General features: G+C 37.3%; 1 protein-coding gene across 5 annotated transcripts in view; it reads left to right on the top strand.

The window, feature by feature from the left end:
• TP53BP1 (tumor protein p53 binding protein 1) overlaps nucleotides 1-13,549 on the top strand; it is a 128,511-nt gene that overhangs the window by 57,645 nt on the left and 57,317 nt on the right. For 4 of the 5 annotated variants that reach the window (XM_069105872.1, XM_069105870.1, XM_069105869.1 and 1 more), the window contains 2 exons: nucleotides 10,082-10,201; nucleotides 11,411-11,614. In XM_069105872.1, the coding sequence (XP_068961973.1) occupies nucleotides 10,082-10,201; nucleotides 11,411-11,614 (324 nt within the window). The remainder of the gene's footprint in view (nucleotides 1-10,081; nucleotides 10,202-11,410; nucleotides 11,615-13,549) is intronic. The other variant, XM_069105871.1, reaches the window with a different exon arrangement.

The following is a 13,549-nucleotide window of genomic DNA, read 5'->3' as shown; positions in this document are numbered from 1 at the left end:
ATTTTTAATACCACTATGAAAATCTTTATGTAGGAAGCTCTTTAAAAATACTTTCATGGTATATTTCTTTTTGTTTGTTTTTTGCTTTTTTGGCGGGGCAGTTGGGGTTAAGTGACTTGCCCAAGGTCACGTGGTTAGTAAATGTTAAGTGTTAAGGTCAGATTTGAACTCAGGTCCTCCTGACTCCAGGGCCATTGCTCTATTCAATGTACCACCTAGTCGCCTATGGTATATTTCTAAGAATAGAATTATTGGGTCAAAAGGTATGATTTTTTGGGTAACTTTTGATGTGTTCACAGATTGCTCTCCAAAAAGATTTTACAAGTTTGTAGATGTAACAGCAGTGGACTAGTATATCTGTTTCTCCACAATCTTGCCATCATTGAGCTATATTGCTTTTTAAATTTTTGCCAAATCAAGAGTTGTGAAGGTTGAATATCAAAGTTGTTTTAATTTTTGTCTGTCTATTAGTGATACTGAGCACTTTTCAGTTTAACAATTCTTGTTTCATCATTTTAAAATTATTCATATTCTTTGACTGTTTATCCATGTTGGACTGGGAATTATCACATTGACTTAGATTATATGGATTAGATTTATATTGTTAAAGAGAAAAGAGAGGACATTCCAGAATCACAAAATTATATTTGTAATATAATGATGAAATTTGTTTGATTGGACCAGGGTGTAATTCAGGAAAACTAGTTGGGATCAGATTTTAAAGGGCATTAAATGCCAAAATGGAGAGTTTATACTTGATTCTATAATGCAATTGATCTGTTAAGTTTACTTGAGATTTGGTACTAAATGAAAGCTTCTTTAGCTCCTTCAGGTGAGATTTTCCCCGATTTATTTCCCAGAGCCCATAAGTAATTCTATCATACTTGGGTACCTGTGGGAAGTCCTTCATGTTGATCATTTAGCTCCAGTGGTCCCGAATTTCTTTTTCCAATCCTCCTCAGTATTATCTTTCCACAGGAAAAAATCAAGTGGATATAGAATATCTGTGTCTAGATAAGCAGTTATATGGACAATCCACAGAGCTGAATAAATATCCTTTTCATGCAATCTTCTAGGTGACATTCTGTTTTTTTAAAAATTATGCCATTTTTTTTTTGCATGGTGATGGCTATACCATGTTTCTTTGTGTGGTTGTTTTTTTTTTTTTGAGAATAATAACCACAGCTCATTTTACATAATATTTTACAGGTTACAAAGTGCTTTCCTTATAACACTATGAGGGTATGTTGTGAAAATATCTTTATTTTTCAGTTGAAGAAATTCAGACTCATAGAACTTCCAAGTCACTTACCTATGGCTATATGGCTCATAGTTTATAGAACTGAGATTCTTCTAGTACCTATTCCACTATGCCATACTGTTTTTTTGTGTTTTGTTTTTTAAATAGGAGGGGAAAAAATAGAGTAAAAAGACTGATAACAATAAAGTGATACTACTCTATGAGTTTAAGACAGTGTGGTAGATATGAGTATTATGACCCATCTTTAAAAAGTTGCTACTCTCTAGTTTTCTTTTGCTAGATCCATATTTTCTTACATTTGATTTGCTTAAAATGGGTTACACATACAAATCTTTTTTGTTCTCTGAATACAGGCCATTTTAATAAAAGTGATAAATAATCATTAAATGAAAAAAGTCATTTTGGATCGACTGGTTTAGACAATCTGTTTTTAGAACCAAGATTTTTTCCCCCTTTTTTCTTTTTGGAGGGGGGAGGGCAGCACAGTTGGGGTTAAGTGACTTGCCCAAGGTCACACAGCTAGTAAGTGTTAAGTGTTTGAGGCCGAATTTGAATTCAAGTCTTCCTGACTCCAGGTCTGGTGCTCTATTCCATGTGCAATCTAGCCACCCCAAGAACCATGTTTTAACACAAATTTCTAAGCATTTAAACTTTTTATGTTTCTAGTAGTTAAAATTAGCAGTGACCTGTCAAAATGAACACCTAAAGTGTACATATGTATGTGATGATTGTTAAAGTGAAGAAGATTTCATATAATTTGATGTGAAAATGCTTTCTGTGATCAACATCAAAAGAAGGTCAGGAAATCACCTCTAGTTGTATATCTGTTGGAGTTCATGGGTTTTTAAAAATATTTTTATTTCATAGTGTATTTCCTGAGATTGCTTTCCAGGCTTGCAACCTTGTGTTAGGGTTGAGGTGCACCACATGGCCCTAAAGGAGCAGAATTGTGGCACAAGGCAGCTCACCACTTCTGGCCCCAGCTGTTTTGATCATGTAAACAAAATAATAGCTTTTTGTTTGTGTTGGTGCTTTGTTTTATTAAAGAGATAAATTTCTAGTGGGAAGAAAATGGAGTCAGAAAGAAATTTAAACTGTCAGGAGGTTGAAGGTAGGAAAAATAATACTGAGGAGGATTGTGAAAAGAAACTCTGGACTGCTGGAGCTGTATGTTTAATACAAAACTCTTATACATATTTCTTGAGGACAGGGACTATTCACCTAGTTTCTAAGGCAGTTCCTTGCTCTTAATATGTGCTTTAATAAGTGTTTGTCGAGTCTTATTGAATAAGAAGTAGAACCTTTGTGCTATAAAATCTTCAAGGATGAGGAAATTTCTTATTGACCCCAGGAAACAAATCTGGGAGAACTTCACCCATCCAGTCCTACCTTCATTCTGCTTGTACAAATGAGGCAGACAGAACAGGACACAGAACATTCTTGCTTGGAGACAAATGGAACCTGTAGAAGACTAGATCAGAGAAGCACATATCGTTCATCAGTGCTCTAGATGGAAGATTTTCTTTTCTTGAAAAAAATGTATTTTTATTGATATTTTTTGTTTTTAAAGTTACCTTTATTTTTTGATGTATCCTTCTTTCCTCTACCCTATTCCTTTTTCCTTATTTTCTTTTGTTTGTATCTGTAGTTTACCTCTCAATTTTCTAATCCTCTGATTTGATGATCTAGATACCTCTGCAGAATCCTGACTATCATCATTACCAATTTACAGCCCTTCCATCAGCATATTAATTTGGCTGTTTTCCTGTAGCCACTTCATTAATTAATTAATTTGTCTTCTGTTAATTGGATGGGTGTTATGTAGAACCTCAGAGTTTCTTTAATTCAGAGATGTCATAATTGTAACTTGTACACTGGCTATGACCAAATTAAAACATAATTGGGAAATGTTTAATAAAATAAAATTACTGTATAATATAGATGATGCTTATTTGTAGTTTTCTAAATCACTTTGTGACCTGCAAGAATCCTACTTGATACCACTGCTTAAATTCAAATTTTGCTTATGGTTGTTATAGCCTAGATATCTTAATTTGAAATTTTCTTTTTATAGTTTCTGACCATATGTCAACTGGGCAGTGGCTCTTGTTCTTTTTTTTTTTTCCAAATGCTTTATTAGCTTCTGATTTACATCACTCATTTCTGCCAGATTTTGAGGTACAAATTTTCTACTCCCTAACCACTGCCCCAAAATAGCAGTCCCACAGGATATCCCCTCCTCCAATTTGCTTTCTCCCATACCCCTTTCGACTTTTCCAGTGGATTTCTATGCCCCGGTGGCTGTATATCTTATTTCCCAATTACATGTAAAATAGTATTAATAATAGTGTGTGTGTGTGTGTATATATATATATATTTGAGTATTTGATTTTAAAACTTTGAATTCCCGATTCATTCCCTTCCTTCCTTGTCACCCACCCTTACTGGGAAGATAAACAGTTCAGTATAGGTTGTACATGTGTGGCTAATGCAAAACAATAACATAGTAGATATATTGTAAAAGACTGACTATATTTCCCTCCCTCCTATCCCACCTCCCACTTGTTCTATTCTCTACTTTGATCCCATCCCTTTTGAAAAGTGGGTGCTCCCAACTTCCCTCCCCCACAGCCTGCCCTCCCTTCCATCATCACCCCTCTCATCCCCTTCCTCCCCCACTCTTCTGGAAGGTGAGATACCCTATTTAGTGTGTATTTCATTCCCTCCTCAAGCCAAATTCAATGGGAATAAGGTTGACCCATTCCCTTTTGCCTTCCTATTCTTCCCCTCCATTGTAACCATTTTCCCTTGCCTCTTCTATATGAGATAGTTTACCCCATTCTGTCTCTCCCCATCCCCTCTCATTATATTCCTCTCTCACCTCTTAATTTCACCTTTTAAGTATCATCCCTTTCTGTTAAATTGGTCCTGTGCCCTCTATGTATACCTGTGAACATATATACACACACATTCACATATGTAGTCATATGCCCATATATCCTCATATATAGACATATATATATATATAGACATATATATATATATATATATATATATATTTCTCTTCCCTTCAACTACTGAGAAAAGTTTCACAAGTTACAATTATTGTTTTTCCATGTAGGAATTAATGTATGTTAATAGTTCAACTTTGTTAAGTTCCTTATGATTTCTTTTCCCTGTTTACCTTCTCATGCTTCTCTTGCTTCTTGTATCTGAATGTCAAATTTTGTATTCAACTCTGTTTTTTTCAGCAAGAATGCTTGAAAGTCCTCTATTCCACTGAATGACCATATTTTCCCCTGAAACATGATACTCAGTTTTGCTGGGTAGATGACTCTTGGTTTTAATCCCAGCTCCTTTGACCTCTGGAATATCATATTCCAAGCCCTCTGATCCCTCCGTGTAGAAGCTGCCAGATCCTGGGTTATTGTGTTTCCACAATATTCAAATTGTTTCTTCCTGGCTGCTTGTAATATTCTCTCCTTAATCTGGGAATTCTGGAACCTGGCTATAATATTCCTAGGAGTTTTCTTTTGGGGATCTTTTTCAGGAGGTGATCGGTGGATTCTTTCAACCTCTATTTTGTCCTCTGGTTCTAAAACATCAGGGCAGTTTTCTTTGAGAACTTCCTGGAGGATGATTTCTAGGTTCTTACTTTGTTCATGGCTTTCAGGCAGTCCAATAATTTTTAAATTATCTCTCCTGGATCTGTTTTCTAGGTCAGTGGTTTTTCCCATGAGATATTTCATATTGCCTTCTATTCTTTCATTTGTTTGGATCTGTTTAACAGCCTCTTGATTTCTCATAAAGTCATTAGCTTCCATTTGCTCCAGTCTAATTCTGAAGCAATGATTCTCCTCATTGAGCTTTTGAGATTCTTTTTCCATCTGGCAAATTTGACTTTTGAAGGCATTCTTCTCCTCATTGCCTTTTTGAGCCTCTTTTGCCATTTGAGTTAGTGTATTTTTTAAGGTGGTATTTTCCTCAGTCAGGGTGTCGACTCTCATTTCATAATTTTCTTGCATCGTTGTCATTTCTCTTCCCAGTTTTTCCTCCACTTCTCTTATCTGCTTCTTAAGGTCCTTTATGGCCTGTAACCAGCTCGTATTTTCCTTTGAAGCTTTTGGTGCAGGAGTTCTCACTTCACTGTCTTCCTCCTGTTTCATGCTTTGCTCGTTTTTGTCCCCAAAATAGGAGTCTAATGTTAGAATCTTCTGTCTGCTTTATTTCCTTTGCCTGGTCATGGTGCCCCTCAGTCACTTGACCCCTGGGCTTTTTGTCACAGTAGGACTCTGCCACCAGACAGGGGAGCTTTTGTCCCAAATGCTGGGGTTTTCTCAGCAGCCAGAGGTATTAGTTGGGTGCCTTCTCTGAGGCCTCCACACGCTCTTGCAAGCTGGACACACACCCCAGGACCTCCACCCTAGACTGCAATCCAGATCCAAGCAGGTTAAAGCAAGAGCGATTACCCCTCAGACTGGTGGTTGGTCCCCTTACACTTTGCAGGCCAGGAGCTGAAGCTGCCACGTGGTGCTGGCTGGCTGTGTAGGTGTCTCAGTTGCTTCTCACCCTGGGGCAAAAGCCACGCAGTACCACCAAGTCCAGACTACACTGACCCTCTCACTTTTTCCTTTGCATCTATGCGTTGATAAATCTAGAAATGGCCACAGCTGCTGCTGATCTGGAGTCCCTCTAGCCCAGCTGATCAGTCTTGCCCTGGGGCTAGAGCCTTGGTGTGGGGCTGGGCTGGGCTCCCAGAGCACTCTGCTGGCCTATTCCTGCTGGCCTGCTGTATTGTTCTCAATGGGAGGTTAGCTTCTCTGTGTCATTTTGTGGGTTCTGCAGCTCCAAAGTTCGTTTAGAATCCCCTTTTACATGGATTGGGGAAGGTGGAAGCCGGAACCCAGTGGAGGTCCTGCTTCTGCTCCGCCATCTTGACTCTGCCCCCAGCTCTTGTTCTTACTGATTTGAATCAGTCCCATATATATCTTAGAAATGAGACTTGTTACAGAGAAACTTTCTGCAAAGATTTTTTTCCCCTAGTTACTTGCTTCTCTTCTGACTTTAACTGCATTGGTTTTATTTGCATAAACACTTTAAAGTGTTCTTGGAAGAAAAGTTGCCTGTTGAAATATTCTGTGATGTCACCTCTCTATCCCTTGTCTGATCAGGCATAAACTCTTCCTATAACCATAGATCTGAAAGTTAATTTCTTCTTTGCTTGTCTAATTTATTATGTCACTCATTGTGTCTTAAGTCATCTTCATTTGGAACCTTTGTGAGACTGTATGGTGAGATGTGGGGTCCATGCCTAATTTTTGCCAAACTACTTTCTATTTTTCACAGCGGCTTTTGTCAGACGTAAATCTTTACCCCATTAGTTGGCATCTTGGAGTTTGTCAAACACTATGCCACTATTTATTTGGTCCTGTATGTTATGTATCTAATTTGTTGTAGTGATAAAAATTTCTATATTTTTTTAAGCTAGTACCAAATGATATAGATGATTATGTCTTTGTAGTATAGTTTGAGATGTAGTACTATTAAGTATCTATTCTTTATTAATTTTTTTTCATAATTTCTCTTGAGATTCTTGGCCTTTGTTTTGCCAGGTGAGTTGTATTTTTTTTTCTAGCTCTGTAAAGTAGTTCTCTGGTAGTTTGATATTGGCATGTCATAGAAGTTTAAAACCTTTCATTCATCTTTGACTCTTCCTTTTTCCTCATCCCCTTTTCCAATCACTTGCCAAATCCTTTTAATTGTACTTTTTTTTCCCTCAATATGGCCTTCTCTGCCTTCCTTACTTAGCAATTCAACCCTTATAACAAAGAACAAAAAGGAGAAGGAAAAAAGGCAGCTCAGAACCAACCAATAAACCATATTTGGTACTATATGCAATGTTTCTGTAGTTCCTCACTTGTACAAAGAAAAAAGGGAGCTGCATTTTCTTACCTGTTCTCTAGGGTTAAGCTTCTCAGTAATTTTAATTACAGTGTTCAGGGCCTTTTTTTGTTCCTTCCATTTATATTGTTGTAGTCATTTTGTATAATGTTTTCCTGGTCCCATTTACTTTCATTTCTTTCAATTCATCTAAATCTTCTCATATTTCTCTGATATTTGTTATATAATATTCCATTACAATTCATGTACCATAATTTTTTTTTTAGCTATTTTCCAATCAGTGGGGATCTATATTGTTTTCATTTTTTTGCCACCACAAAAAGCGTTGTTATGAGTATTTTGCTGTATATGGGACCTTTCTATTGTCTTTAACCTCCTTGGGGCATACACACAAACACACACAGAGGCACACACATGTGTATTATATATGTGTGTGTGTGTGTGTGTGTGTGTGTGTGTGTATAAGTATGCCCTAAGAAGGTTAAAGATGAAAGAAAGTTTGTGTGTGTGTGTGTGTGTGTGTGTGTGTGTGTGTGTGTGTGTCTCTGTGATTTCTGGGCCAAAGAGTATGGACTTTTTTGTCAGGAAATAAGGAATTTAGAAGAGGAGAATTCCAGAAGTGATCAAGTGACTATTAAGTGTTAGAGGACAGGATTTGGCTGTCCTCTCACCAAAGATAGATTTAATAAAGACCAGAAAGAATATATTTGTATGGAGACTTGCTCATTTGAGAAAAGTGCCTAGATATAACTACTCAACAGGATACCATGGAGAATGATAGATGTGACATAGAAATACAGATAGCGTTGGAGGAGGCTACAAAACAAGTGAAAAGAAAGGCTGGTTGGTAATCCATGACCTCAGAAGTTTGTAGAACATTGTGCAGAGTATTGATAATAATGAAACTGAGATCTTAACTCCAGTAACACAGTCGTGTAGATATCGCCTAGACTTTGTTATATGGTATGCTATATTTGGGGAGAAAAAAAAAGAACAGCTAGACTGGACAATTAATTAGCACTACATATTGAATCAGTTTCACAGAGGAGGTGGTATTTGAATTGGGCTTTCTTAATTTGCTTTACCAATAATTTGGCTTTTCACAAGATGGAGGAAGTTCACAGAAGTTTTACTTAGATCCTGATTTAGATAAGCAAGGAAGAATTGGTAGATGAATTAGGAATGTTGGAAACATTGGTAGAAGGAATATGTAACATCTTAGAATTCATGTTAGCCAAGGAGAGAACACTAGATGTAATATATTATGTAACCTAGACTTTAGGAGAATTAGATTGCAAGAAGTTTGGTGCAAAGATAAATATGATCTCATGGACTGAGGTCGAAGGGGCAAAGTCAGTCAACTTAAGAAGAATAGGAAATGCTAAAGAACCAAAAATTTAAAATAATTTTTTAAAATCAATGAAACTATTTTCTTCCCATTCCTCCCTCCTCATTTTGCAAAAAAAAAAAAAAAAAAGAGAGAGAAACAAAAACCCTTGTAACAAAGATGCATATAGTCAAACAAAACAACTCACATTAGCCAAGTCCAAAAAATACATCATTCTGCACCCTGAGAGCATTTCTTCTCTGTCATGCTTATTATTGGTCATTGAGCTCTCTAGTTTTAAAAATGAAATTTTAATGACATGTGTGAATAATTCTGATGAAGAAGATAAGGAGGAGACACCTAAGACACGAATATAACTTATAGGGAACTCACTGATCATGTAATTAAAGAACATGTACCAAAAATGGAAACAAGGCTGTATGACTAAAGACAAATACAAAGGAATAGCATGGTTCTGTAAGAACAGTGAATGCAGGGGCGGCCAGGTAGCACAGCGAGTAAGAGCACCGGCTCCAGTGTTGAGAAGACCTGGAGATAGAATTCCGGGCTCAGACACTTAGCACCCACCCAGAAACACCTGGCCGTGTAACCTTGAGCAAGTTACTTAACCCCAATTGCTTAGGGGTGGCCAGGTGGCTCAGCAAGTAAGAGCACCGGCTCCAGTGTCGGGATGACCTGGATCAAATCCGGGCTCAGATACTCAGCACCACACCCAGAAATAACTGGCCGTGTAACCTTGAGCAAGTTACTTAACCCCAATTGCTTTAAAAAAAAAAAAAGAACAGTGAATGCAGGCTGCTTGTCAGGAATGTTATAGAGGACTGTTATGCTTTAGGGAGTAAATTTTATTAAATGATCTTTTTATTTTTATTTTGTAATAGTAGTGCTACTTTTATGCAAATTGTGAAATGCTAAATGTTTTCTTGCTCTCACAGTTATTAAGTATGTTTTGAAGACTTTCTCTTACTTAGACATCAGGTCTGTCAATATATGCCTCTTTGCTATTATTTTTTTAGGGGGTGGGATTTTCAGATTTAAATAGTTCAAGAAAAGACCAACTTAATTTGTTTTCCCTGATATGGATCTCCTCCTATATGTAGAACACACTCTGCTAGGTATTTCTAAAGCCAAGCGCTGTGATTTTAGTATTTTTCTTTCCTAAAAGGTGATAAATATTTTGGGAAAAGGAGAGAGACTTTTCAGTGTATCTTTTTAAAATGAAAGACTTGCTTTGAAAAAAGGTTTTTTTAAAAAAAAGTTAACAGCAAATAAATAAACCACAAACAAAGTATCATAGAAGTTAATAGTTAAACAGCAGAACAGGTTATTAAAAAACTTTTTAAGAATGTGATAGTTGCTTGGATAAAATTATACTCATTGCTTAAATTCATCTGTATGATGCTATGGGTAGTAAGGCTATCTTGTGAGGAAATGAAAATTACATAGGAGACATGATGTCTGGGAGTAGTGTGACTGGAGGAGAATTTAGGGACAAAGGAAAAGAATGGCCCCCAGTAGACCTCCTTTAAAGTTTACTCTTTTGTTGCTTATTTTGTGTCTCTCTTTTTCAGAAACACCATTTCATTTCACTTTGCCTAAGGAAGATGATGTTATCCCACCATTGACCAACACAACCCCACCTTTGATTGGGCATCTTAAATTAGGTCCAAGGAGACACAGTACTCCTATTGGTGAGTGATATAAAAATGACACCCTTTGAGCTAGAAACTCTGAGGTGTCATTCTTTATAAAAAGAATATCCTTAAGATCATCTAAGGAATTGGGACTAGGTTATATCATTTATTCTTCTTGCTTCAGGAGTAAACTTTAAAGAATATGACTGACTGCAGATTTTCATACTCTTTTTTTTTTTTTTGCTTTTTGGAGGGCAATTGGGGTTAAGTGACTTGCCCAGGTTCATATGGCTAGTTTTTGTGTTAAGTGTCTGAGGCCGTATTTGAACTCAGGTCCTCCTGACTCCAGGGCCGGTGCTCTATTCACTGTGTCACCTAGCTGCCCCTATTCATACTCTTATTCTAATCCCATTGGGGATCTGGTAACAGTTTCCAGTTTCTTACATTTTGATAATTTTTTTGGCCTTTTAGACAAAATATATTTGTAAAGTAGAAGTTGACCGTGCTTGCTTTTTCACAGAAGATAATCAGGATATAGAGGGGAATCAGCTACAAAAAAAAGCTAAACACTGATGTAGGCTTCTTGAGGGCTGAAGACTTTTTTTGTCTTTAAATTCCCAGAGTGTAGCAGAGGGCCTGGCACATAGTAAGTGCTTCATAAATGCTTTTTTCCTCCATTCATTGATTGAATAAGCAACTATGTTGTGTAGAATACTGGAGAAAAGGTAAAGTTAGAATGAGCATCAGAAAAGGAGGGAGGGGAATTTACCATACTGCCTGGAAAGAGATAATCCAGTTTTTAGGCAGGGACATAAAGTTCATTTTCTTGTCCAACACCATTTACTAATCATACTTCTGCTTGACAGGCAGGAATGTTTAGGTAGCTCCCTCCTCTTCAGCAGTTCAGTAGTGTTCTACATTAATCTATTTGTTTTCTCTAGTCAGTGCTGGGAGGTAACAGTCATGCCGTCTGGAGTTTCCTGCTACCTATGCCTGATGCTGGCAGATGTGGGTTGGCTGAGGGCTCATGCAGCATCCTAAATCCAGATGTGGAAGTGGAACTGAATCCTGTTGCTCCTCTTAAGACCAGGTGTCAATTATAGCGTGTAGTTGTGGATATTTGTGACAGGATCTCTTCTAGGTACAACTACTTGGATCTTGCAAACCTGTGAAATTATAGAGGCAAACTGGTGACCCTGAGGTGCTGTATTTAATGTTTGTGTTTTAGTGTTGTTTTTTTTCTTCCTCCTCCTTCCTTTCTTTCAGTTGTGGACAGCTATTCAGAGAGCCCCTTAGCAACCAGTGATGTCATGGCTGAAAGTTCTGTGGGGTCCAATGATGTTACTGTTGAGACTGAAAAAGGGGATTCCAGAGCTGTCCCAGAAGCAGATGAAAAATTGTGTCTGAGAATGAAACTGGTCAGCCCTGAGACTGAGGCGAGTGAAGAGTCCTTGCAGTTTAGTTTGGAAAGTAAGTTATCTTTTTATGCATATCTGGGTAAGCTATAAGAATCTTTTTTTTTTTGGAGGGGAAGGGCAGGGCAGTTGGGGTTAAGTGACTTGCCCAAGGTCACACAGCTAGTTTTGTTTTATGTATCTGAAGTTGGATTTGAACTCAGATCCTCCTGATTCCAGGGCTGGTGCTCTATTCACTGTGCCACCTAGCCACCCCTATGGTAAGCTTCTGACCCATAATTTGTATTATTAGACCCAACTGAATAATAATCTTGGCTATTCTTAGTACTTCTCTTTCTTTTTAAATTTTATCTCAATTTAATTGGTGGTTTTTGTTTTTATATCATATTCTTGGTACATCCCTGTCCTTTTCCTATGAATATGCCTTATAACAAAAATTTAAAAAGAAATTTTAAAAGTTCACCAAGACTAACCAGCACATTGATTATCTTTTAACAGTATAAGCATGTATCTTGCAAGCCTACTTTTTTCCTAAGCATTGTGAACAAAAGAAAGATTGGCTAGTATAAATGAATTTTGAGGAGGTGACTTTTGTTTTGGGAGGGATATTTTTTTTTATAATTGAGGCGTTGGGAATGCTGTCTATACTGGTTGCATTTTCATATTTTCCTTTGATTTGGGGGAGAGTGATACCTGGATAATTAAATAATAATATGATAGAAGTACTAAATATTCTTGATTATTCAATCAAAAACTCCCTAGTTATTTGATTGTGAATCTGGTATGATGGAATGTGAATAAATTAGAGCCATAATGTCCATGTGGGACAATGTGGGAACATCATAAAATTAGCATGGAACTTTTCAAGGAGAAAAGACAGCATTTTAATTTGAGACCACAAGGGAATTGAATGAGGTATGTGAAGTTCTAGGTTAAGAGTAAATCAGAATAGGACATATTAGGACTGAGGAACTGTAATGAGATAGAATTTAGGATTACTTAGTATGGGACTAGATAGTTTGCTTCACATTTATCTTGTCTCTTTTCCTTTATTGGAATTTTTTTTTTTAAACTAGAAAACATAGTTTTCTGATCAGGGCTATATGGAGATATGGGGCATAAGGGAAGTAATAAGAAGCATAAGGGCATAAAGGAAGAAGTATAAGGGGCATAAGGCATACCCATGGCGATGGGCACCATGATAGAGTAGCATTGGCAGAAGGAGAGTATTAGGTTGTTAGGGAAGATGCCATACCAACCCTGTACTTTCAAAAGTCCTAGGATCATAGGATTCAAAGCTAGGCTGGTACCTTGGGTATCATTTGGTATCTGTCTCACATTTTTCAGAAAAGGAAACTGAGGCTGACAGAGATTACATGATTTGCTGCACAGGTTGTTAGTAGCAAAGCTGGAACTTGAACCCAGGCCTTCTGCCCCTGAATTTAGTGCTCTTCCTTGTTTTCTTTTTAAATTATGAATTTAATAGACTAATTCACGTTAGTTACTAATACAAAGACAAGAACAAGGATTGTGTGTAAAACTGTGAATCTTAATTATGTATGGGGATAGAGAGAGCTGGGGGAGTCCAAACAAAAAAACAACCACCCATTATAGCAGTTGGGAAATGAGATGTCTTTCCTGTCCCCTCTCTTTCAGTGGGGGAGTTTATGACTCTGCCCTCCATCCATAAGGTCAAAGGGTTGATGAGGTGTGAGTGACAAGCTTGATTGGATCTTGCAAGATGATGAGATTTCTCAGTGATGAGTTGACTGAGGGTGGGGGTGGGGGTGGTGGTAGAGAAGTCCAAAATAGTGTAGTCTGATGGAAAATGTGGAGATATCCATCCTATCACTTCTCCTTAAATGGAGGCCCCAGTTGATAGACCTCCATAGTTTCAAATTTATGACTACAATAAAAACTACAGACATAAATATTTTTGTACATGTGACTGCTTTTCTCTCTGTCTTTGAATCCTTTGAAGGAGTATATG

This window comes from Petaurus breviceps, unplaced genomic scaffold, assembly GCF_028583685.1.
Source record: "Petaurus breviceps papuanus isolate PSGF00001 unplaced genomic scaffold, PetGlider_PUasm1.0 77, whole genome shotgun sequence".
In the NCBI taxonomy this organism is placed as follows: Eukaryota; Metazoa; Chordata; class Mammalia; order Diprotodontia; family Petauridae; genus Petaurus; species Petaurus breviceps.
The sequence above is the reverse complement of the archived record's forward strand: the minus strand, read 5'-3'. Positions and strand labels throughout refer to the sequence as shown.